Raw genomic sequence first — 26,817 nt, forward strand, 5'->3', positions numbered from 1 at the left:
GGCGGGAGAGGGAGACAGAGGATTGACGATGTGCTGTGAGTCCGCTAACAGGGTCGGACCCCGAGAGGGGCATTCGGCGAGGAGACGGAGACTGACTCGTGTGGAGCGTCTGGTCGACCACCGTTGTTGGTCCCAGGCGGCCGGTCGAGGTGGTCCGAGGGGGGTCGCAGGGTGAAGAAGAAGGTCCTTGAGCGCCAACTGTTTTGTGCATGAAGAGATTGAACTTTGATAAGTGTGGCGTCTTTTATTTTCCTTTTATATTTTATTCTCTCTTAATTATATAGTTCCAGTAATATCTATAAACTGTAAATCATTTAATCGTATCTGGTGTATTGTCTGTTATTTGGGCGGGGTGGGGTACATCACACAGCATCCACACAAACTAATTACCCAGTTTGGCGGGGCCGAGGCTGTTTCCCGAGATGACAGCGAGCCGAGCAACTCTGAGGGTGGCTGGTGGGGGGGGGGGCTACAATAGAAATATAGAAAACTTACAGCACAATACAGGCCCTTCAGCCCACAATGCTGTTCCGAACATGTACTTACTTTAGAATCAGTCCATCAATGATAAAACTGTTCCATAGACTGACAAACACTAGAAAATCCACAGATGCTGGATATCCAAGCAACACACACAAAATGCTAGAGGAACTCAGCAGGCCAGGCAGCATTTATAGACAAGAGTAAACAGTCGACATTTCGGGCCGAGACCCTTCATCAGGTCCTGAGGCTGTATACTCTTTTCCCATAGATGCTGCCTAGCCTGCTGAGTTCCTCCAACATTTTGTGTGTGTTGTTTCATAGACTGGATACTTCTGCAGCTAGAGAAGCAACAACAACTATTATAGATCATTCATGGATTCATTTATGTACATCAGCACAAGCTTTCAAAGCAAGAAGATTTTCAGTATGTATTTTTAAATAAATAGATTAAGTTGTGTCATTATTTGTGTTTATTGCCCAACAATCTTTATTTTTATTTACTGCAAAATCCATCAGCTATCATTACAACTGTGTAGCTGTTGTGAAAAGAAGTGTGTGCTGGTAATACTGTGTCCAAACTTTGAACCACTGAGCATCAAAGAATTGAAAACCAAGTTGGGAAAAGCTCACGTCTCTGATGAATTGAGGTAGTGCAAAGAGAAAGTAAATAACCTCATGTCAAGATCATATGTTGTATATTTACATCCACTCCAACTAGACAGGAGGCTGGAACCTCTAAGAGAATGAGAATGTATTATTATTTAATATTCCTCTTTATTGGTTATTGAGAAATAACCCCTGGATTAGACTTAGATGACCTAGTCTATTGAAGAGAGTGATAATTGTCCAAAATGGACAAAGAATAAAAGGGAAAGATATAGGCGGCACACACAAAATGCTGGCAGAACTCAGCAGGTCAGGCAGCATCTATGGAAAAAAGTACAGTCGAAGTTTCGGGCCGAGACCCTTCAGCAGGACTGGAGAAAGATATATTGTCCTTACCTGCTGAGGGTATGTAGAAGGACTCTGCTACTTGTGTTCTCAGCATTATTTATTTATTTTTATTAATTTGCACAATTTGTCCTCCTTTGCACATTGGCTGTTTATCAGTTTTTGTTTAAGTGTATTTCGTTCTTTATTTTCCTGTACTTACCTGCAAGAAAACGTATCTCTGGGTTGTATATGGTGACGTATACTGTATGTACTATGATAATAAATTTATTTTGACTTTGACTTTTTTGAGATTTCCTGTATCCTTAAAACCAGCTACTTACTAGAATGTTACCTGGGTTTCATCACCTAAATTACAGAGAAAGGTTGAACAAGTTGGGTCTTTATTCTTTGGAATGTAGAAGGTTGAGGGGGGGCTTGATAGAGGTATTTAAAATTATGAGGGGGATTGATAGAGTTGAAGTGGATAGGCTTTTTCCATTGAGAGTGGTTAGATTCAAACAAGAGGACATGAGTTGAGAGTCAAAGGGCAAAAGTTTAGGGGTAACATGAGGGGGAACTTCTTTACTCAGAGAGTGGTAGCTGTGTGGAATAAGCTTCCAGCAGAAGTGGTTGAAGCAGGATCAATGTTGTCGTTTAAAGTTAAATTGGACAGCTACAGGGGCAGGAAAGGAATGGAGGGTTATGGGCTGAGTGCAGGTCGGTGGGACTAGGTGAGAGTAAGAGTTCGGCACGGACTAGAAGGGCCGAGATGGCCTGTTTCCGTGCTGTAATTGTTATATGGTTATATGGCTATAAAGTTACTCCTGCTCCATAAGGAAGGAGGTGCACTGTGACTGTAGAGGAGAAAGTCTGACCAATATGACTTTCCACATAATTTTTCTGAGCGATATGATGAAGATATCAACAATAAAACCCAGGATCCTGTGAAACCTCGAACTGTAGCAGATGCCTGGCTTTCGAGCCTTGAGGCTGACCTTTTGAAAATGACACATTGCACAGAGAGTGGACTGCTCTGTTCTCTGGAGGTTCGGGAGTTTGAGGAGAAGGGAAGTGTTCTATTTCTGTGGGCCCTCCTGTCTCTCTTTGACAGAGGTTGACCATGGCATTCAATGTCAAGAGAGAAGCACTAAGGACCAAGATGCTGGATGGCAAACATTCTGATCATATTTTATGAATTTCAGTTGCATCACCAACACCAACAACTGTGAACATTGCGAAATGCATCACAACCCATCGACACCAGTCAGAACAGATTGGCAACAACATCTCCTTTACAATCACCATCAGACCAGTGGCATCACAAGGCTGTGTGCTTAGCACCCTGCTTTACTTATGTAATACCTATGATTGCCATATTTAAGCATACTGATAATACCACTGTTGTTGGCTGAATCAAAGGTGGTAGCGTATAAGGGTAGTGCAGTGGATGTGATCTACATGGAGTTTAGTAAGGCATTTAACAAGGTTCCACATGGTAGGCTTATTCAGAAAGTTAGAAGGAATGGGATCCAGGGAAGTTTGGCCAGATGGATTCAGAATTGGCTTCCCTGCAGAAAGCAGAGGGCCGTGGTGGAGGGAGTACATTCTGATTGGAGGATTGTGATGAGTAGTGTCCCACAAGGATCGGTTCTGGGACCTCTACTTTTCGTGATTTTTATTAACGAGCTGGATGTTGGGGTAGAAGGGTGGTTGGCAAGTTTGCAGACAACACAAAGGTTGGTGGTGTTGTGGATTGCGTACAGGATTGTCGAAGATTGCAGAGAGACATTGATAGGAAGCAGAAGTGGGCTGAGAAGTGGCAGATGGAGTTCAACCCGGAGAAGTGTGAGGTGGTACATTTTGGAAGGACAAACTCCAAGGCAGAGTATAAAGTAAATGGCAGGATACTTGGTAGTGTGGAGGAGCAGAGGGATCTGGGGGTACATGTCCACAGATCCCTGAAAGTTGCCTCACAGGTAGATAGGGTAGTTACGAAAGCTTATAGAGTGTTAGCTTTCATAAATTGAGGGATAGAGATTAAGAGTCGCGGGGTAATGATGCAGCTCTACAAAACTCCGGTTAGGCCACAGTTCTGGTCACCTCACTATAGGAAGGATGTGGAAGCTTTGGAAAGGGTACAGAGGAGATTTACCAGGATGATGCCTGGTTTAGAGAGTATGCATTATGATCAGAGATTAAGGGAGCTACAGCTTTACTCTTCGGAGAGAAGGAGGATGAGAGGAGACATGATAGAGGTATACAAGATAATAAGAGGAATAGATAGAGTGGATAGCCAGGGCCTCTTCCTCAGGGCACCACTGCTCGATACAAGAGAACATGGCTTTAAGGTAAGGGGTGGGAAGTTCAAGGAGGATATTAGAGGAAAGCTTTTTGCTCAGAGAGTGGTTGGTGCGTGGAATGCACTGCCTGAGTCAGTGGTGGAGGCAGATAAACTAGTGAAATTTAAGAGACTACTAGACAGGTATATGGAGGAATTTAAGGTGGGGGGTTATATGGGAGGCAGGGTTTGAGGGTCGGCACAACATTGTGAGCCGAAGTGCCTGTACTGTTCTATGTTCTATATTCTATGTATCAGCATATAGGAGGGAGAATGAAGATCTAGTTGAGTGATACCTGTTAGGTGACCACGGGTTTTGTTTACAGTGGGCATCACTTTAAGTGTCTGGATGAGGTGGGAGTATGATGCCAGTATAACAAAATGTGGACAGACTGCTGGGGGGGGTGGGGTGGGGGAAGAGAGAAAGAGAGAGAGAGAGAGAGAGAATGAATGAATGACAATTAAGAATTCGGACTGCGAGCAGGAGCTCGCTACAGTAATGGGTGAAGTTTGATACTTTCCCATGCCCAAAGAATTGGGTGAATGAGTGGCACACAGTGCATATTGGATATGTGACTGTCACTTCTTATGATCCATACGTGGATTTTTTTTGAGTATTCTGTGGCAACCACTTTCGTTAACCCTTACATGGATTCAGATGTGTTATCTGGTGTCCACTTGTGCTAAGGAATATTTTCTGACTGTCACCTTGTAATATCTCTACGTGGATTTCAGAATACAATTCAACGGCTGAGATCTTCTGAGACTGTTACTCTGTTTTCCCAGCATGGAACCTGTGGAATTCTTCGTGATCGCCTCCTCGTTGCATTTTAATGTGGATTTACAAGTTTCTCCCCTCACCTATTCCGTGGATAGCTGAAACTTTTCAGCTTGCCATCTTAAAACTTTAAGGACTATTCCTAAGCTTGATGGTTTGGGAACCACAAGCGCATAACACTGTTAACTTCTGTTTCGAAAAGTAGCTTGTTTAATTTTCTATATTTTGAGTAGATACTAATAAATACAGTGGTTTAACATTAAACCCCAACTTAGTTTGTAGTCTATTGCTGCTGGTACGTAACATGCCATAACAGCCTCTCACTCAATGTCAGCAAAACAAAAAAGCTGATAATTGAATACAGGAGGAAGAAGCTAGAGGTCCATGAGCCAGTCTTCATTAGAGGATCAGAGATGGGGGGAGTCTTTCAATTCCTTGGCATTACCATATCAGAGGATCTGTCCTGGGATCAGCACATAAGTGCCATCATGAAGAAGGCATGGCAGTATCTTTACTTTCTTAAAAGTTTGGCATGTCATCTAAAACTTGGATACTCTTCAATAGATGAACAGCGGACAGTATCCTGACTGGTTGCACTATGGTCTGGTATAGAAACACCAATGTCCCGGAACAGGAAAGTCTCCAAAAAGTGGTGATACAGCCCAGTCCTTCACAGGCAAAGCTCTCCCCATCATAGAGCATATTTATAAGGAGTGCTGCCATGATCAATCATCAACGATCCACATCATCCGGGCCATTCTCTCTTCTCCCTACTACCATAGGGCAGGAGGGACAGGAGCCTTTGGTTCCACACCACCACGTTCAGGAACAGTTATTAACTACAACCATCAAGCTCCTGAACCAACATAGGAAACTTCATCATCCCAACACCAAACTGACTCCACAACAGATTGACTAACTTTCGAGAACTCTACAACCTACAAGTTCCCAGTACTATTGGGTTGTTGATCATTTTCTTTCTTTATAGTTTTTCATAAATTCTATTATATTTCTTTATTTTCCTGTAAATGCCTGTAAAAATGAATCACAGGATAGTATATGGTGACACATACTTTGATAATTTGATAATAAATTTACTTTTAACTTTGAACTGTGATTACATAACAGCAATCTCTGTAAATAAAGACTTGGAATTATGTGTTCTACAGGGTGATATGCGTAGGTTTCCGAAGTCTCACATTCATATCTGATAGTTTGGACACGGTGCCAGTTACTCAAAGATGACAGGTACATTATCCACTCAGACTGCGTGACATTCATAGATGCATTTCCCTCTCTATCTCAGGACACCATGAAACAGAAGTAACTGGGTTTCCCTCCTCCCTGCTCCCTGGGCGAAGGTGTTGCCAATATATTACTGGAATGTAGTTATATAATATACATTACTGTGTAAAAGTCTTAGGCCCATATATATAGCTAGGGTGCCAAAGACTTTTGCACAGTACTGTATATATAACGCAATTTATAATCTGGATCCGGATATGACAGGATTGAATAGCGGAGCAGATTCGATGGGCCGAATGGCCTACTTCTGCTCCTATATCTTATAGTCTTATGGTCTTAAAATGCTGGAGGAACTCAGCAGGCTGGGCTGCATCTATGTAAAAAAGTACAGTCTACATTTCAGCTGAAGGATCTCGGCCTGAAATGTCGACTCTACTTTTTTTCTGCAGATGCTGCCTGGCCTGCTGAGTTCCTCCAGCGTTTTGTGTGTGTTGCTTGATCTTGTACCTCTTTCAACTGCGGGAAGAAACTGGAGCACCTGGGGAAAACCCATGCATTCCACAGAAGGCAGACAGAGACTCCTTACAGAATGGTGCCAGAATTGAATAGCATTGCACTAACTGATTTGCTACCATAGAAATCTACAATAATGCATTTTGGTAAAAGGAACAATAGTGTGGACTATTATCTAAATGGAGAGAAGGTTCAAACACCATAAATGCAGAAAGACTTAGGAGTCCTCGTGAAAGACTTCCAGAAGGTTAATTTACAGGTTGAGTCTGTGGTAAAGAAGGCACATGCAATGTTGGCATTTATTTCAAGGGGAATCAAATATAAAAGCAAGGAGATAATGCTGAGGCTGCACTTGGAGTATTGTCAACAATTTTGGGCCCCATATCTCAGAAAGGATGTGTTGTCATTGGAGAGAGTCCAGAGGAGGTTCATAAGGATGATTCTGGGGCTGAAGAGGTTGACATATGAGGAGAGTTTTGCAATCTTGGGCCTGTACTCACTGGAATTTAGAAGAATGTGGGAAACCTACTGAATGTTGAAAGGTTCAGATAGAGTAGATGTTGAGAGGATGTGTCCTACGGTGGGGGTATCCAGATCTAGAGGGCAAAGCCTCAAATTTGAGGTGTGACCTTTCAGATCAGAGGTAAGGAGGAATTTTTTTAGCCAGAGAGTAGTAAATCTGTGGAATGCTCTGTCACAGACTGCCGTGGAGGCCAAGTCTGTGGGTATATTTAAGGCAGAAGTTGATTGTTTTCTGATCGGTCAGGGCCTCAAAGGATATGGTGATAAGGCAGATCTATAGAGTTGATTAGGATCTGGGATCAGCCATGATGGAATGGTGGAGCAGACTCGATGGGCTGAATGGCCTGATTCTGCTCCTATGTCTTATGCCAACCATTTGCTGCTGCTTTTGCAACAATAGAAGGGAAGTGAGAGAATGCAAAGTTTTCTCCTGAGAACAGTTTGTTTCTTACATTGATTAGCAAACTTTCTTTTCAAACTGTAGTCAGGGCCAAGTTGTTCAAGAGCCATTAAAGACGCTTACATTTATTTTACCCATGGACAGAAAAGAGATGAGAGAACCAGTTACTTGAATAGTGTAAACTGTTCTTGTGTAACTAACTGTATACTGTACTAAAATTTACTTAAATGCTGATTGGATGAGAATCATATTGTAATAAAGCAGCATTTTGCAACAGCACCACTTTTGATACGTTGCAGTAGCATAGTTAAATTGTTGGTTGGTTGTAGAATGAGAATCAGGTTTAATATCAGTGGCATATGTCATGACGCGTGTTCTTTTGTGACAGCAGTACATAAAAAAATCTATAAATTTCAATAAGATATATATAGAGAAACCATAGAAAAACTACAGCATAGAAACAGGCCTTTTGGCCCTTCTTGGCTGGGCCGAACCATTTTCTGCCTGGTCCTACTGACCTGCACACGGACCATATCCCTCCATACACCTCCCATCCATGTATCTGTCCAATTTATTCTTAAATGTTAAAAAAGAACCCACATTTACCACCTCGTCTGGCAGCTATTTCCACACTCCCACCACTCTCTGTGTGAAGAAGTCCCCCCCCAATGTTCCCTTTAAACTTTCCCCCCCTCACCCTTAACCCACGTCCTCTGGTTTTTTTCTCCCCTTGCCTCCGTGGAAAAAGACTGCTTGCATTCACTCTATCTATACCCATCACAATCTTATATACCTCTATCAAATCTCCCCTCATTCTTCTACGAAATATATATATATATATACACACACACACACACAAAAATTAAATAAGTAATGCCAAAGGAGAGGGAAAAAAAAGTGAAGTCGTGTACATGGGCTCATTGTCCATTCAGAAATCTGATGGTGGTGGGGGAGAAGCTGTTCCTAAAATGCTGAGTGTGTGTCTTCAACATTGTCTACCTCTTCCTTGATGGTAGCAATGAGAAGAGGGTATGTCCTGGGTGATGGAGGTCCTTAATGATGGATGTTGCCATGCTGAGGCATTCTCAACGCTGGTGAGGCTGGTGCCCATGCTGAAGCTGGCCAAATTTGCAACTTTCTGCAGCTTTTTCCAATCCTCTGCAGTGGTCCCTCATACCAGATGGTGATGCAACCAGATGGAATGCCGTCCACAGTATTCTTGTCAATTTATGAACAGCAACAGAGGCATACCCTTTGAAAATTAAATCTATGAGTATATAAAGTAGTAAACTGCATATTTAAAGTCTGTTCTGGAAATAAGGATAAATATATGTTGATAGTGGCTGAAAAGTGACTGAAAACTTGTACTTGGGTTGAGTAATATTGGTAAGGCTTCAGACTCTGCAAGCCCAATGTTTCCAAAGTGATCGTATTATGGAATTTCTGAACTTACATCAGCTGAGGAGCCATTTAACAATTAACCATATACCGTGTGTTTGAATATATATTTGGCCATGCAGACAGGAGTGACATATTCCCTTAAACATAATTTTGGGAAAAATGTTGAATTAATTTTAAGAAATAGCTGTAAGTAATAAATACAAAATCTTATCTGTTTCACTGAAGCTTCAGATCTAGTTATACCCTTAGCTACACTGTTCAGCTACAAAACTGCATCTACCAGCTAGGTAGGAAAACTGCTGAGATGTTATGTTGTTCAGATAAAAGCCAGCCAACTTCAATCAGATGGATTACCATCCCAATTAGCTGACTCAATCATCAATGATGTCATTAATTGCAACCATTGATGATGCCATCATGCAGCACTAAGTTGCTCTGATTGCTGGTTTGGTTTTCGCCAGGATGACTTCTCTTCAGAGCTCACACTTGCCTTGATTTGAGAAGTTGACTCTCATAGGTAAGATGAATGCAATTGCTCTTGAAATCAAGACAGTTTATAACTGAAGAGTCTGAAGAGAACTGAAGAATCAAAGAGCCTTGGTAAACTGATCAATTGACATCAAGGAGAAAATATTCCATTGATTGGATTAAGATGTTGCATAAAGGAAGAGGCTGATGGATATCAATCAGACTTGCCCAGGGCCTCTTCAGAGAAGTTCCTCAGACAGTGGCCTAGGGCCAACTACCTTCAACTTTCTCTCTATCAAAACTTCAGAATTGGATATGTGTCCTGAAAAGGGGACAATACTCAATTCATTTACTTGGATGAGTACAGTGTCAGTAAGTCTCAAGAAACACAACACCATCCAGAACAAAATATCATACCTGATTGGCATCTCATTCACCACCTTAAACATCCATTACCTCTGTGACCAGGGCACAATAGGTGTAGGGTGCACAACTACCAAAATTCTGTCAGTTACTGACACAAATTACCTTGACAACTCTATTCAAAATATTTTTGAGATGTGGTACAGGAGGGAGCTGAAGAGACAACTGACAACAACTTTTTCTTCAAATATCAGCAAAAAGGAAGAGCTGTTCATTGACTTGAGGAAGTGGGTCAAAGCATCCCTGCACATAACAATGGTGTTGAGGTGGAAATGGTTAAGTTCCAGGGTGAACGTGTTCAGCATGTTCCTGTTGATGTTTACCAATTCTTATCGATGCAGTGCAGGAATCATCTTTTTCAGATGCATAAGAGACTAATGAGCCAAAGATACTAAAAAAATTACAGAAGTGTTGCCTGGGTTTCATCTCCTAAGTTACAGAGAAAGGTTGAACAAGTTGGGTCTTTATTCTTTGGAGCGTAGAAGGTTGAGAGGGGACTTGATAGAGGTTTTTAAAATTATGAGGGGGATAGATAGAGTTGACGTGGATAGGCTTTTTCCATTGAGAATGGGGGAGATTCAAACAAGAAGACATGAGTTGAGAGTTAAAGGGAAAAAGTTTAAGGGTAACATGAGGGAGAACTTCTTTATTCAGAGAGTGGTAGCTGTGTGGAACGAGCTTCCAGCAGAAGTGGTTGAGGCAGGTTCGATGTTGTCGTTTAAAGTTAAATTGGATAGATATATGGACAGGAAAGGAATGGAGAGGTTATGGGCTGAGTGCAGATCGGTGGGACTAGGTGAGAGTAAGAGTTTGGCATGGACTAGAAGGGCCGAGATGGCCTGTTTCTGTGCTGTAATGGTTATATAGTTATATGGTAAATGAGAACACAGCTCAGTCCATCATGAAAACCACCTTCCCTTCCATGAATTGTGTTTATACTTCTCATTGTCTCACAAAAGCAGCAAACATAATCAAAGTCCCTCCAAGAGGACCACAACCTTGTGTGTCTGAATGAGCCGGAGAGCTATGTTGGCTGGAGTCAGCTCAGGGCTGGTAAACACAATTGTTATGGAAACAGTAATGAAGAATTTTTCTATATCTGAATATGATGGTATTCCTGAGTCTCCACCTGGGACTTGCATGACTGACAGTAGTGAAAACTGAGAGGAAGCTACTGACATGATGAGGGAAGTCCTGTACATTGCCAGAGATGGAGGACCTTCTTTGCTGCCCTCAACACCAGCTGCATAAGAGGCATTCCAAAAAACACTTAAAGACCCCTCCCGCCCCAGTCATTTTCTCTTCTATCCTAGTCCATAAGGCAGCAGAGAAAAAAGCCAGTTTCTATCCAGTTGTTATAAGACCATTAAATTGTACAATAAAAATTAATTCTTGACCTCACAGTCTACGTCATTATGGCTCTCATTACGTCTACCTGTACTACACTTTCTCTGTAATTGTAATCATAACACATGTATTTTGCATTCTGTTATTGCTTTTCTTTTGTACTACCTCAATGCCATGAAATGATCTATATGTACAGCTTGTTTTTCATTGTATCTTGATACATGTAACAATAATGACAACAATTATTAAAGCAGTAATACCTAAAAAACAAAACTGACAGGGATTCGGGCATATGGGAACATACCAAATCAACCTGCGCTCTAAGTCACACACCATTCTGACAGAGTATTATTGCCATTCTCGCTTTGTCACTGGGTCAGAACCCTGGAACTACTTTAATATTGTTAAGGGAGCACCTTCATGCAATACCTCAAGGAGATAGGTCTTCACCACCGTCTCCCAAACAATTAAAGGTGAATAAAAAAAATGATAGATTGTTAACAATAGCCTGATCCTAAACAAAGAAGAATTAAAAAACGTCCATCCCAATTTAATTCTTGTGCAAGTGGAGCTCACTTTTTAAAAAATTACCAAAGTAAATGTATATGAGCTGAATCATTAATAAATATCCTCTGCAAATTTCTCAAGTAAATTCATGTTATCAAGGACGTTGCTGCAAGCAATCAAAAGATGATGATAAACATTGCAGGATGCAGATTACAATGTGTTATGTAAAAATAAGGTGATTTATTATGTATTTTAAAGTGTTCATAATTAACAACCTTTTGCTCTGACTTTGAACATTAAGTGTGACTTTACGTTCAGGGAATATGCAGGGTGGTTGTTCACTGAATAATTGGTTGATGTCTCTGAGAATGACCCATAGTAAATTGGATGAGAACCATCATTCAATGTAACTGATATGACAGTGGTACTGACTTGCAGTCATTGAATGACCTTAATTAAGTGTTTGTTGTAGAGACAGTAACATTTTTAGCAGTAATTCCATAATTATATAAATTTTTACAATGAAGCTGTAGATCAGCAACCTTCAACTATTAAAAAAAAGATGAATTTATTTTCTTACGTTTTAATTTTTAATCGTTACTGATTGTAACAATTTGAATTCCTTAAAATAATTTCACAGAAAATACTGGGGAATACTTGCAACTGATGGAAAAGATCAACACAGGTATTACAAAGCAGGTTTGTTTGTGTGTGTGTGTGTGTGTGTGTGTGTGTTTGTGTGTACGCACGTGCGCGTGCAGTTATGAGTGAATTCATCACATTCAGACCATACAGAGTAGGGCATAACAGCAGCATAAAACTGAAAGTACAAGTATCAGATTTTTTTTGGAGGATTGACTGCAATCAGCAATTTGGTGCAGAGGACCAATACCATAAGACTTGAGAGCAGAAACATGCCATTTAGCCCATCGAGTCTACTCCACCATTCCATCATGGCTGATATATTATCCCTCTCAACCCCATTCTCCTGCCTTCTCCCCATAATTTTTGATGCCCAGACTAATCAAGAACCTGTCAACCTCTGTTTTAAATATACCCAATGACTTGGCCTCCACAGTTGTCTGTGGCAATGAATTTCACAGATTCACCACCTTCTGACTAAACAAATTCCTTCTCATCTCTGTTCTAAAGGGACATCCTTCTAGTCTGAAGCTGTGCCCTGTGGTTCTGGACAAACCTACTATGGGAAATATTCTCTCCACATCCACTTACAATGTTTGATAAGTTGCAATGCCATTCCCCTCATTTTTCTAAACTCTAGTGAATACAGGTCCAGACCATCAAATGTTCCTCATTCCTGGGATTATTCTTATGAACCTCCTCTGGACCCTCTCCAATGCCGAAGTATCTCTTCTGAGATAAGGGCCCCAATATCACAAATAACCTGACTTGGTCCAGCCAAGCAGAGTCCACTGCCAAGAAGGCCCACCAGCACCTTTACTTCCTGAGAAAACTAAAGAAATTTGACCTGTCCCCTAAAACCCTCACTAATTTTTATAGATGCATCGTAGAAAGTATTCTTCTCGAGTGCATCACAACCTGGTATGGAAGTTGTCCTCCTCAAGACCGGAAGAAGCTGCAGAAGATCGTGAACATGGCGCAGCACAACACAAACCAATCTTCCATCCTTGGACTCACTTTACACCACATGCTGTCGGAGCAGTGCTACCAGGATAATCAAGGACATGACCCACCCAGCCAAACATACTTTTCGTCCCTCTTCCCTCTGGGAGAAGGCTCAGGATCTTGAAGACTCGTACAGCCAGATTTGGGAACAGCTTCTTTCCAACTGTGATAAGACTGCTGAACGGATCCTGACCCGGATCTGGGCCGTACCCTCCAAATATCCGGACCTGCCTCTCGGCTTTTTTTGCACTACCTTACTTTCCATTTTTCTATGTTCTATTTATGATTTATAATTTAAATTTTTAATATTTACTATTGATTTGTAATCCAGGGAGCGGGAAGCGCAGAATCAAATATCGCTATGATGATTGTACGTTCTAGTATCAATTGTTTGGCGACAATAAAGTATAAAGTAAAGTACAGTAATAAGGGATAGATAAAGGAAAGTAATGGACAAGATCAAGTCACAGGTAAACTATTGTCCTTCTATGAGAAAAGGCACTATGGAGACAGAATCTTTTAAATTGTACCAGTTGTATTTCAACCTACTTTCTGAAACAAATTGCTGGAGTCAGTTAGGGCTAAGTGAAGTTATCGATTCATTTCAATTATGGTATGACAATGAAAAAGAGGCATGATGAGAGTAAGAGCAAGAAGCAAACCTCTGGAGAAACTAAATGGGTCAGGCAGCATCTGGATAGCAAAATAGACAGTCAATATTTCAGCCAAGTCCCTTCATCTGGTCTAGTCTGAAACATCAAGAGCCCATTTCCCTCCACAGATGCTGCCTGATCGGCAGAATTTCTCCAGCAGCTCAGTTTTTTTTGTTTAGTTTCAGATTTCAGCCTTTTAAGCCTCCATGATGAAAGCTATATTGCAGAATTTAGCAGGTACCTGTGCTTACAAAGTGTATGTGCACTCAAAGCTTGTTGGTTCATTTCCAAGATTTCCCTTTAGTGGGGAGTCTAAGACCTGAGGGCACAAGCTCAGAATAAAGGGAAGCCCTTTTTGAATGGAGATGAGGAGGAATTTCTTTAGCCAGAGGGTCGTAAATTTGTGGAATTTGTTACCACAGGCTGCTGTAGAGGCCAGGCCATTGATTGTATTTAAAGTGAAGGTTGATAGATTCTTGGTAAGTCAGGGCGTGAAAGGTTATGGGGAGAAGGCAGGAGAATAGGGTTGAGAGGGAAATGGATCAGCCATGATCAAATGCTGGAGAAGCCTCGATGGGCCTACTAGCCTAATTCTGTTCTAATATCTTATGGTCTTATGTTGTAGACATGGAAATCAGATAGTTTGATGTTTCATAATAGCAGGAAGATTGGTAATGGAGGGAATAATGAGTATTTGCCACAGAAAGACATTCTAAGTGTCTTGTTGGAAATACAATACAAGTACAGAATATATGAAAATACCTCCGCAGGAAATGTTGGGATTTGTGAGACAGCAAGGTCACCGGAGAGGGTGTCTATACAAGCTGAGTTGCTGTGAGGAGAAATACGTTGGATTAGAATTTTGAGGGCACATAAATGGGCAAGGCACTTTTCTGCAGCTGCGCACTTTTGTGTAGCCTATATCCATGTCGATTTGATATTACCAATAAGCTTCTTTCCTCTGTCAGCAATGATTTTATGTCCCTTTGAGATATTATATCCTTTACACTGACAACTAAAGGAATTCTGCAGCTGATCTGACATATTTGAGTACCATTTACTGACATGGTGGTAATGTGTAGTGGGCACGTGGCCAAATGGTTAAGGCATTCGACTAGAGATCTGAAGGTTGTGAGTTCGAGCCCCAGCTGAGGCAGCGTGTTGTGTCCTTGAGCAAGGCACTTAACCACACAGTGCTCGGCGACGACACTGGTGCCAAGCTGTATTGGCCCTAGCCCTTCCCTTGGACAACATCGGTGTCATGGAGAGGGGAGACGTGCAGCATGGGCAACTGCTGGTCTTCCATACAACCTTGCCCAGGCCTGCACCCTGGAGAGTGAAGTCTCGCAATACTAACAGATGCCTTAAAGGTAATGTGTAGCAGATTTGGAATTAACTTTCATGAGTGCAATGTGTCTTTAAAGAATGGAACCGAATTAGGGGTGTGCTTGCTTGTCAGATTCTCCAACAGAAACTCAGTGCCCCTGCCTAAGTAACCTACCTCTATAATTTTCAACTCTCATATTTCATAAAAATAAAATTATAATCATTTTATGCAATATTTTCACCTGTGAGCAAAACTTAACAAGAATAGTATTTTTTGGAACAGAAATGGCAGCCTCAGACAAATACCAAGAATAATTTTTCTAATTAGGGAAAAGAATTAAAATGAAATAAATTTTCTCTGAGAAGACAGTTAGGAATAATTTATACTTGGCATTGATTCCATGGGCCAAATGGTTTCCTTCTGTGCTGCTATGAACTTGTAATTCCAATGAATTACCTAATTAAACAGAGGTAGAGCTACTTAATGAGAATAAGGGAAGAGAAGATGGCGGCGCGACGCAGCGCGCAGCAGGCACTTCGGAAGGAATATCAGTTATCAAGTAGGATGCCGTGCACAATCCTGATTCGATGAAGACGGACATGAGAAGCACGGAGGAACATCTGGTGAAACTTCTAAAATACCTGTTTTGCTGCCGCTGCTACTGTGCGATCGAGAATCTCCGGAGGGGAAGGCCTCGAATCCTCGGCTTTGCCTGTTGCTTGGTGGCCAGGGTCAGGGTCAAAGTGCCTGGCAGAGATGGTGCTCAGTGCTTGATGTCAGAGGGCTGGTCGGAGGCTCAGAGTTTTTGGACGGACTCAAGAGTCAGCTGTGGTTGGGTGCTTCCAGGGTGCTGCATCGGCAAGTTTGCGGTGCTGGAGGTTCATGGCAGGGAGAGTTTTTATTCCTTCTACCATCTGCGTGAGATGATGGGGCTATCGGGACTTTGAGACTTTTTTTTTACCGTGCCCATGGTCTGTTCTTCATCAAATTATGGTATTGCTTTGCACTGTTGTAACTATATGTTATAATTATGTGGTTTTTTTCAGTTTTAGTCTTGGTCTGTCTTGTGTTTCTGTGATATCATACTGGAGGAACATTGTATCATTTCTTAATGCATGCATTACTAAATGACAATAAACGAGGACTGAGTGTCCTCATAATCTAATCTAATAACATTTTATTTATTTATTATTGTGTTTATTTAGAGATTCAGCATGGAACAGGCCCTTTGGCCCACCGAGTTGCATTGCCCAGCAACCCATCAATTTAATCCTAACGTAATTACAGGACAATTTACAATGATCAACTAACACATTAATCAGGGATGTCTTTAGACTGTGGAAGGAAACTGGAGCACCAGAGGAAACCCATGTGCACATGGGAAGAAAGTACAAATTTTCTTACCAAGGATACTAGAATTGAATTCTGACCTCTGAGCCCCACGTTGTAATTGTGTTGTGCTAATTACTATGCTATTGTGGTGCCCCCAGTTTGCTGATGAATGGAGTCATGAAATCATATCTGAATCTTGGTCAGAATTATGTCACAAAGGTTTGATTACTTCAGAAGACTTCTGGCCTTGCTTAACCTAAAAAGCCTATGCAATAGCCAGAAACTAAAGAAAAACAAAACATACCTTGGAAGTAACAAGCATTATTACTTCCAGAAAATTCTGATATTTTCTGCCATCACTGAAAAAAAAGCACCAGCTAGTCTCTGCACTAGTTCAAAAGAGGATCTTTTGAAATTTGCTATTTTAAATTCAAGCAGTTGTCATCATGATTTCAGTAATGTAAGTTTTTGTTCACTGATACAGAATACATGAAAGTATTTGGGCACAGAGAAAATTCTTCTATCACTGTTGACTTTTCTTGTGTGTGGGAGCAGTAGAAAGCACCTGTCTAAAAGTACAGACTTCAGAAAATGAAGATTCCAGGATTAAATGTGGAAACTTATTTCTGAGTTAGCTGTATTTCCCTTGATATTAATGAGCAACTGTTCAGAAAGTTAACTTCTTATTGACAATTGGCCCATAGTGCTAAGCAACCTTAAGTCCTAAACATCATACACTTGGGAGAGTCACAAATAATGAAACATAACTACAAAATAAGGGCCAATTCATTTAAAACTGAGCTGCATGAAAATTTCTTCTCTCAGATGGTAATTAATCTCTGAAATTCTTTGTCAATGAGGGTGATGGAGGTTAGATCACTGGATAAATTTAAGGTGGAGATGGATAAGTATTTGAAAGATCCAGTAACCAAGATTTAAAGAGAGCTGGAACAAAAGAGTGGTTGAGGCAGCATAAGTCAACCATGGTCACAATGAATGGCATAGAAGGCTTGAGAGAACTAGTGGTATTTTCCTGCTCTTATTTTTTGTGTACAAAAATAAATCAATAAATCTATGAACGATACAGCAAGGCAAATGAATCCACCCTTGCATATCCTTCAAAGATCCCAACTGTGCAACTCTCCACCTGCCACACGTTGAACTCTGCTCTACATTTTTTCATGTTCTGCTTAAAACCCAAATGCAGCAATTTCTCTGTGAAACTGTATAGATAGAACCCCTAAAGAGCACAAAAATACTTTCAGTAAGGCTATCTATACCCCATCCACAAATTTGCAAATGCTTTTTTCAGTGCCTTCAGCAAAATATCTTATGAAAGATGAAGAGTGACAGCCTAAATTCTAATCCCTGTGGAACTAACTAGTATGCAATCAGGAGACTTGTGGTTGACAGGAAGATATGTGTAGGTCTTAGAGCTATAGCTGAAAAAAAAAGTGGATTACAGACTGATTGAGAAGCAATTGGGGAACGCTGTGGCAGATGTGTTTTAATATTGACAACTGCAGTTTAACTATTTTGAATCAGTATCATCTCAAAGTAATCAGGCGCCACTCTGTCAGATGAAGAAGAATTGGCTTGAGATTAGGACTTCATTCTCTGGGCACTAGGCTTTTGTTAGTCATCAGAAGAAACCTGTGGAGCAGGATGAGGTAAAAATTTCAGCCTGCCAAAGCAGAATGCTTTATCACAGACATCTGGCAAGAACTATACCAACTGAAAAATATGATCTTGATTACAGTAATCAACTTCATGTGACAAATCACCGCAGAACTATCCCTTAACTAAGGATGGTTGAGCTTAGATTTTTCAGACCATTTTCTCTCAATTCATGCTTTAAGTTATAGTCTATTCATTATTTTTTCATTGTAACTGAATGAAATATTTGCACTGCCTAATTTATTGCTTTGTGGTTTCATCATCAATATCTCTCAGCCCCTAGTGGCACTTATCACTCGAGCATTAATGCACTCATCCAGTTGTCTACATAAAAGCATTGTACACAGCAACCAAAGGAACTTCTTTGCCTAAAGGAGAAAATACATGTGTGCAATTCCACCACAATGCAATGAAATATTTAGAACTTATACCATCAAAAAGTTTTAAAGGCACTCTTTTCCTACAGATTCATATGCTTGAACAGGTTTATAGTACCTTGTATCTGCCTGTCATAATAATGTTTGCACATAACAAATCCATGATACTATTGTATGAACTTAGTCAGAAGTACGATCACCTTTAAAATTACCTCAGGGGATAAAAAAAAACATTTCAAAGAAATCAAAACTTGCATTTAGTAGTTTCTCTTATGGTAGAGTGTGAACAGCTATGGAACGTCAGGTGGTTAATTACCTTTGCGAGGCCTCCAACTTCCAAGTAGAAGCAGATAACGAACACGTTCCATGTGATCCAGAGGACCATCCAGATGGCATACTTCAGTGGAGGGGACAAAAGGAGAGAAACATTGTAAAGTCACTGATTTGAAGATGCCTTACAGTGAATACAAAAGATCATGCTGCTTATAAATATAAAGATGTAAATTATTATCTAAAATACCCATTACTGAGGGTAACAAGAAAGTATGCGATCAACAATCTGATAAGTAAATGCAATTATTATTGCATGGGTCACAAATATTGCTAAATTTGTTCTGCTTTACCTTGTGTGTAATATGCTTACACAAGGAGGTAATCCAGCATGCAGCACCGAAGTTTTCCTTCACCATTTGTCCTTCTCATGATTCGTCCCCTTTAAGATCTGAACTCATCCCTTATCTCCCCTTGCCGTGACCACCTATCTGCCAACTTTACTGGAGCCCACCCTAACCACACGTATCAGCATGACTGAAAGCATTGCACCTCTATCCAACTAACAGCCCCATCAATCCTGAACAGTTCAATACGAGTTCTGTGAAGCTTGTCCCTCTATTTTGCCACCTTCTCCTTCCCAAGCTCTTTTCAAACACAGTCCCAGCTGAGTCTCAAGATCCTTAATCTATCTGTTCCAATCCAGCAAAGGAAAGGTCTCATGCACTTCTCCTGTGCCAGACAATCAGCCACATACACAGTGGTGCATTGCTGCAGTTGGTCTATTGTACAACATGTGTTGGCCCTGGATCATCACTGATGCAATGTGCCTTTTACATAGTACATTAATTTTCAAACAGATGTTGGTTTCATTCTGTAAAACTGATATGAGGAATAAGACCAAAAGACCATGAGATACAGGAATAGAATTAAGTCATCATGAATTTGCTCCATAATTTCTTCATCGCTGATCCATTTTTTCTCTCAGCCTCAATCTGCTGCCTCCCCCCCGCCATCCCTTCACACCTGGACGAATCAAGAATCTTTTAACTTCTACCTTAAACATACATAAAGACTTGGCTTCCATAGCTGCCTGTGACAACAAATTCCACAGATTTACTACTCTCTGGACTAAGAAATTCCTTCTCACACCCCTCTATTCTGAGACTGTGTCCACTGGTCTTAGACTCTCCCACCAAAGGAAACATCCTCTCCACATCCACTCTATCAGGGTCTTTCACCATTTGATAGATTTCAATGGGTCACCCCTCATTCTTCTGAATTCTATTGATTACAGACCCAAAGCCATCAAATGCTCTTCATATGACAAGCTGTTCAATCCTGATGGAGATATTATAATATTTTGTAATTTTTTAAAATCATACTTTATGGATGTTATGAACAGCTTTAAAAATCTTATTGTAAAAATTTAATAAAACTAAGGATTTTATGGACATTAATAAACATTGGAATAGAACTTTTCTTCATTTTCTTAATTAACTTAATGTCAGTAAAAACGCCTTTAGTTTATTGGATATAGGATTGTGATTCGTTACACTTCAGAAACAAATAGAATAAATAATATCTGCATGTAGTGAACAGCTTCTTTTCCACTGTTATCACACTCTTGAATGAACCTCTTCAATGATTCAATGGTTTAATTTAATGTCAGAGAATGCATACAATATACAAGCTGAAATTCTAACTCTTCACAGACATCCACAAAATAGAAAAAAAGCCCCAAAGAATGAACGACAGAAAACATTAGAACCACAAAGTCCTCCCTCCCACCTCCCCCCACTTGCTCCAGTAGAATCAATAAGATGGAGCCTTGGTCTCACAATCAATCTTGGTATGATCTTGCACTTTATCGTTCATCTGTACTGAACTTTTTTGATGGCTTTTACACTTCAGGCTGCATTGCTATTGTTTACCTTACTCTGGCTCAATGCATTGTGTAATTATTTTATCTGTATAAAAGTATGCATGATAAGTTTTTCACTGCATCTTAGTACCTGTCAACAGGGGCGGCGCTAAGCTGGTGCTAGCTGGGGCTATAGCCCCAGCAGAAATTGCAATAGCACCACCATAGCACCACCAAGAAATTAACTGCAGCTGCTTTGCTTTCTCTGTATAGTTTTGAATACAGCTTGTTTCTCCAGCTGATCTAGTGAAACAGCGCCCCCAATTACCATAGCACTCACGCAGCAATAACGTTATAAACTCTGTCAGATCCACTCTACACTTCTGCTTATTCGTTCATTGGCAATGTCTTGCCATTGCTATCCTCAGATCAGTTAAGCTGATCTAAGATCACTTAAGGTGGTAATGTCACTCACTTTCACCCACGCGAGAGATTGATAGTTTACATCCAGGTGCAGATTCATGGTCTCACGAGACTAATGGATGCCACACGCGCACACTGTGCTTTTACAAGCGAGCATGGGCCTGGCACATGCATTATTTTGGCCGGCATGAAAAATGGATCGATTTTTAGTCAGAAAACGACCTTATCCAGAGGAATCAGTGGCGTTTCAGCCTGAACCTGTCTTAATTGAAAGTGACATGCAGAAAGTAAGTGCGGATGAGGACAACAGCAGTTCATCGAAGGAGTGTGAGGGTGAAGTAGAGGAACAAGAAATGGAGCGGGATTCGGAAGAGAACGTGGATGAAGCTGCTCTTAGTGCGAGTGGGAATACGGTTAGCGATGTTACCCAGCAGCCTGAGGAAGGACCCTGTCGGCCAGCGAAAAAGTACCCTTCGCAACAGTTTGGCAATCGGCAAAGGAGTATTCCTGGTTGGTTTGACCTGTACTCCTGGCTGGAATATTCAATCACAAAAGATGCTACATTCTGCTTCGCATGCAGGCATTTCCTGTGTGGAGGACATGGGTTCCATTCTGAGTCAACCTTTACTGTCACCGGCTACCGCAACTGGCGGAAAGCTACAACAGCTTTCAAAACCCACCATGTAAGTGCAGCTCATAAGTTTGTTATAGAGGCATGGGCCGAATTCAGATTGAGAAAACAAGATGGTTCAAGATTGGGAAATATGCTTGATAAAGGACATGCAAAGATTGTCCAAGAAAATCGTGAGTATATGTGAGCAGTGGTTGAGTCTCTACGCTATACCGCGTGCCAAGGCATTGCACAGCGAGGACACCGGGAGAATGATGAATCTGGCGATAGGGGAAACTTTGTTGAGTTACTCAATGTAATCGGGAAATTTGATAAGACTGTAGCTAAAAAAATAGAGGACAATTCTGGAAATGCAAAAAACACTCATCACGATATCCAAAGTGAAATTATGGGTATTATGGCAGATATGGTCAGACGTCAAATAAGTGCAGAAATCAAGAAGGTTGGATATTTTGCCATCATCGTGGGTGAAAGTAAAGACTTGAGTAAAAAGGAGCAAATATCAGTGGTGGTGCGGTATTTGAATAACAAAACAGTGCTTGAAGAATTCTTGCACTTCACTCTAGCAGAAGGGTTGGACGCAGAGTCGCTTCTTAAAAGCATTGAACAGACACTCGCCCAGTGTGTTACTGATAAGAACGCGTGTATAGGTCAGTGTTATGATGGTGCAGCAGTGATGTCCAGGTGCAAATAACGGGGTACAAGAGAGTTTCAGGAAAGCGGTCCCACAGGCATTACATATACACTGCCATGCTCACAGACCTAACCTTGTTTTAGTGGATGTTGTGAGCAATGCACCACAAGCGGGTGAGTTTTTTGAAACTGTGCAGCTGCTTTACAACTTCTTTTCAATCTCTGTTGCCCACGATCTTTTCATGAAGAAACAGAGAGGACTGGAATCAACTGCACAGCCCGTGGAGTTGAAGAAATTGTCAGATACACACTGGGCATGGCAGTATACAGCTTTGTGGGCTATAAGGAAATCACTCCCTGCCATTCTAGCTACACTACAGGATATTATGGGTCAACCAAATGCACGGAGGAAAATGGAGGCCAGAGCTGTAAATGGACTGATTTGCTTTACTTCTCACTCTGTTTGAGGATTTATTCCGAGTCACAAAGTTCATGTCAGACCAGCTACGATCTCCCAGTTTGGAGCTTTCATCCGCTGTGGACTTGGCTCAGTCTGTTATCGATGCACTCTCAGCAAAACGGGGAGAGGAATCATGGAGTGAAATTCAGACAAGAGCTAGGGACCTGTGCGTCAAGACTGGTATACAGAGCAGACCACATGAAAGGAGACAGGCCCAGCCACCCCGCCGCCTACATGATTTTGTTGTTGAGGCCCAAACTGAACGCACACTTGTCATATCCTCTGATGACCTTCGCAACCACTGTTTCTATCCAGTTATAGACAGACTTCTGACTGAAATGAAAAGACGGTTCTCAATTGAGACTGGGGGTGTTCTGACTGGAGTCTCAGCATTGAGTCCCAAACACAAGTACTTCCTAGACAAGAATTGTCTTTAGCCAGTGGCCCAATACTATGGGGTGACTGAAGTGAACCTGACTGCAGAGCTACATCAGGTTTGGCGTCTGCTGGAAATAAAACAAAAGCAAGGACAGACAGTGAATGGCACAGTGGAATTTCTAGCTCTAATGAGACCCTACCGCGATGCATTTATAGAGTTATACAAACTAATCTGCATATCACTGACTCTGCCTGTTACATCTGCCTCATGCAAACGGAGTTTCTCTTGCCTCAGACGCGTCAAGACTACTTAAGGAATAGCAGCGGCGATGCTCAGAACAGCAACTTGGCTCTGTTGGCCATAAACAGCTGGAGGACCAAAGCACTTGACATCCAGAAAATTATTCATGTTTTTGCCACCAATCACAACAGACGGGTTGTGCTTCTCTGAAAACATTAATGGTGAGTGCGGTTGATTTTTTAAAAAAATTTGGGCTGATTATTATTATTATTTTGTGGTGGATACTCCATGGTCCTTATGTTTCCTGCAAATCCTAAAACATTACACTTACTGCTACTAAGCCTACTGGTTTTGCGGTGATTCTGTTGATTTTTGTTTTAAATTCAAAAGCCGAATTAATTGAGGTATTGCATGGTCAGGGTACGATTTGTCCAACTCCTGGTAAAGCCCTGCATCTGTTGTTTGCCTTATTTGACTTTAATAATGGTGTATCTTTTGGTATTGCTGTCTATGTAATGCGAATAGCAGTGGGTTTGTTTTGTGTTTTTCAGTTCAAAAGCACGCATTTGACGCTGATTGTGGTATTGGTCTGCTGTTGCTCGGATGCTCTGTTTGTTTTTTTTGTTTATGCTCCGTGTAGCACAGGTTGTCTCTGATGCTGTTGACACTGTCACAGTTCACTTCTATATTAGATCTATCAATTGCTGTCAAAAGATGAGATGGGGAAGAATTAAAAAGGACCTGAGTGCTAACTTCTTCACACAGAGGGTGGTACGCGAATGGAATAAACTGTCAAAGGATGTAGCTGAGGCAAGTACGATAATGACATTGAAAAGATATTTCGATAAGTACTGTATATGTGTATGGTTAAATTTGAACTTGAATTTAACCTCAAGTTCTGATGACAGGTTATCAATCTCAAATTTTAAATCACTTTCTGTCACCACAGATGATGCTGGACCCATCTGGTGCTTCCTGCTTGTTTTGTTATTATTTTAGATTTTCTTCATGCACAGTGTTTTGCTTTTGACAAAAATTAAGTGATTTCTTACTGTGCCCATTGTTTCCCTCCCTCTAGTAGCCTCATGATTAATGAAAAAAATTTATCTGAGAATTATTTTTCCAATTCATTTGAAGTGTAAGGATAAATGGAATAAATCAAATACAGTATCTAACTTTAGCGGTTACAAATTACTGTTAAATGCCTTAAAATTGAGAAATCAGGAAATTCTTTTTGGTAAACAACAGGAATTCTGCAGATGCTGGAAATTCAAGCAACACACATCAAAGTTGCTGGTGAACGCAGCAGGCCAGGCAGCATCTGTAGGAAGAGGTGCAGTCGACGTTTCAGGCCGAGACCCTTCGTCAGGACTAACTGAAGGAAGAGTGAGTAAGGGATTTGAAAGTTGGAGGGGGAAGGGGAGATCCAAAATGATAGGAGAAGACAGGAGGGGGAGGGATATAGCCAAGAGCTGGACAGGTGATAGGCAAAAGGGGATACGAGAGGATCATGGGACAGGAGGTCCGGGAAGAAAGACAAAGTGGGGGGGGGGACCCAGAGGATGGGCAAGAGGTATATTCAGAGGGACAGAGGGAGAAAAAGGAGAGTGAGAGAAAGAATGTGTGTATAAAAATAAGTAACAGATAGGGTACGAGGGGAAGGTGGGGCCTAGCGGAAGTTAGAGAAGTCGATGTTCATGCCATCAGGTTGGAGGCTACCCAGACGGAATATAAGGTGTTGTTCCTCCAACCTGAGTGTGGCTTCATCTTTACAGTAGAGGAGGCCGTGGATAGACATGTCAGAATGGAAATTCTTTTTGGTATCGGTTTAGCAGTTTTGAACTGAATAGCTTTGGCCCACTACATTAAAAAGTTTCAATATCTGAAGTCCAGTTGAAGGGTCTTGGCATGAAAAATCAAGAGATTATTCATTTCCATAGATGCTGCCTGACCTGCTGAATTCCTCCAGCATTTTGTGTGTTGCTTTGTATTTCCAGCATCTGCAGAATTTCTTGTGTTTATAAAATCATTTAAACTGCCGACTCCCTTCGAATGCAGTGGGACCCGAGCCCTCCATACCCCTACCATCTATGTACCCATCCAAACTTAAATTGAGCTTGCATGCACCACTTGTGCTGGCAGTTTATTCCACACTCTTAAGACCCTCTGAATGAAGATGTTTCCCCCTCATATTCCCCTAAATTTTTCACCTTCTGCATTTAACCCGTGACCTCTGGTTGTAGTCCCACCTAACCTCAGTGGAAAAAGCCTGCTTGCATTTACCCTATCTATATCCATCATAATTTTGTATGCCTCCATCAAATCTCCTCTCAATTTTCTCTGTTCCAAGGAATAAAGTCCTGACTAGTCAATTTTTCCTTATAACTTATCTTTCCTCCAGTCCTGGCAACAGCGTTGTAAATTTTCTCGGTATTCCATCAACCTTATTTTCATCTTTCCTGTAGGTGGGTGACCAAAACTGCACATAATATTCCAAATTAGGCCTCACCAATGTCTGAAACAACTTCAACATAACATCCCATCTCCTGTACTGAATTCTTTGATTTATGAAGTGCCAAAACTTTCTTTACGACCCTATCTACCACTTTCAATGAATTATGGATCTGTATTATTATTTAAAGATTTAAACAATAATTATTTAAATTGTTTGTATAACTTATGAAACTTCCCTTGATATATTAAAGATTAACTCTAACAGTCTACTTTCAGAGAAGTGTGGCAGGTAAATAAGTTTTCATTAATAATTGGCACTTTATTAGGTACCCCCTGTACCTGATAAAGTGGCCACTGAGTGTACGTTCGTGGTCTTCAAGGTTTGACTTGTACATTCAGAAATGTTCTTCTACACACACTGTGGTAATGTGTAGTTATTTGAGTTACCGTTGCCTTCCTGTCAGTGTGATTCAGCGTGATTCTTCTCTGATCCACCATATTCGCGCCCACAGAACTGCCACTCATTGGATGTTTTTTTTTTGCGCCATTCTCTGTAAACTCTAGACAATTGCATGTGAAAATCCCAGGGGATCAATGGTGTCTAAGATACCCAAACTACTCCGTTGAGCACCAACAACGTTGCACGGTCAAGGTCACTTAGATAACATTTCTTCCTCATTCTAATGTTTGGTCTGAACAACAACTTAAACCCTGAATCAATTCTTTATGTACTGAGTCACTGCCACATGATTAGCTGATACTTGTGTTAACAGGGAGTACAGATGTACCTAAAAAGGTGGGCATTGAGCATATGGTAATAATGTCATATGCCAATACTGTACAATAAATAATTTATCAAAGACTTTTATTTTCTTAACGATATCATTGATGGCACAAGGTGGAACAAAGGTGCTATGAACAAAATAGTGTTTCTCTCTACTGAAAAACGAGATTTATGAGTTCACTTACTCTCAGATTTCTGGGGGCGTTTATAAATAACTGGATGTTGGTTTTGACTCCTTGTTTCAAGAAAGTGTCCCTATTTATTTGCCAGGGAAGAATGTCAACTAGTGTTTATTTCATACTTGATAA

The 26,817-nt window shown here is 41.0% G+C and overlaps 1 protein-coding gene across 1 annotated transcript in view; it reads right to left on the bottom strand.

The window, feature by feature from the left end:
* The window catches only part of nkain2 (sodium/potassium transporting ATPase interacting 2), a 646,326-nt gene that overhangs the window by 338,157 nt on the left and 281,352 nt on the right, over positions 1-26,817 (bottom strand). Inside the window, exon 3 of the mRNA XM_072279168.1 lies at positions 18,688-18,768. Coding sequence (XP_072135269.1) covers positions 18,688-18,768 — 81 coding nt within the window. The remainder of the gene's footprint in view (positions 1-18,687; positions 18,769-26,817) is intronic.

Source organism: Mobula birostris, chromosome 2, assembly GCF_030028105.1.
Source record: "Mobula birostris isolate sMobBir1 chromosome 2, sMobBir1.hap1, whole genome shotgun sequence".
NCBI classification, from domain to species: domain Eukaryota; kingdom Metazoa; phylum Chordata; class Chondrichthyes; order Myliobatiformes; family Myliobatidae; genus Mobula; species Mobula birostris.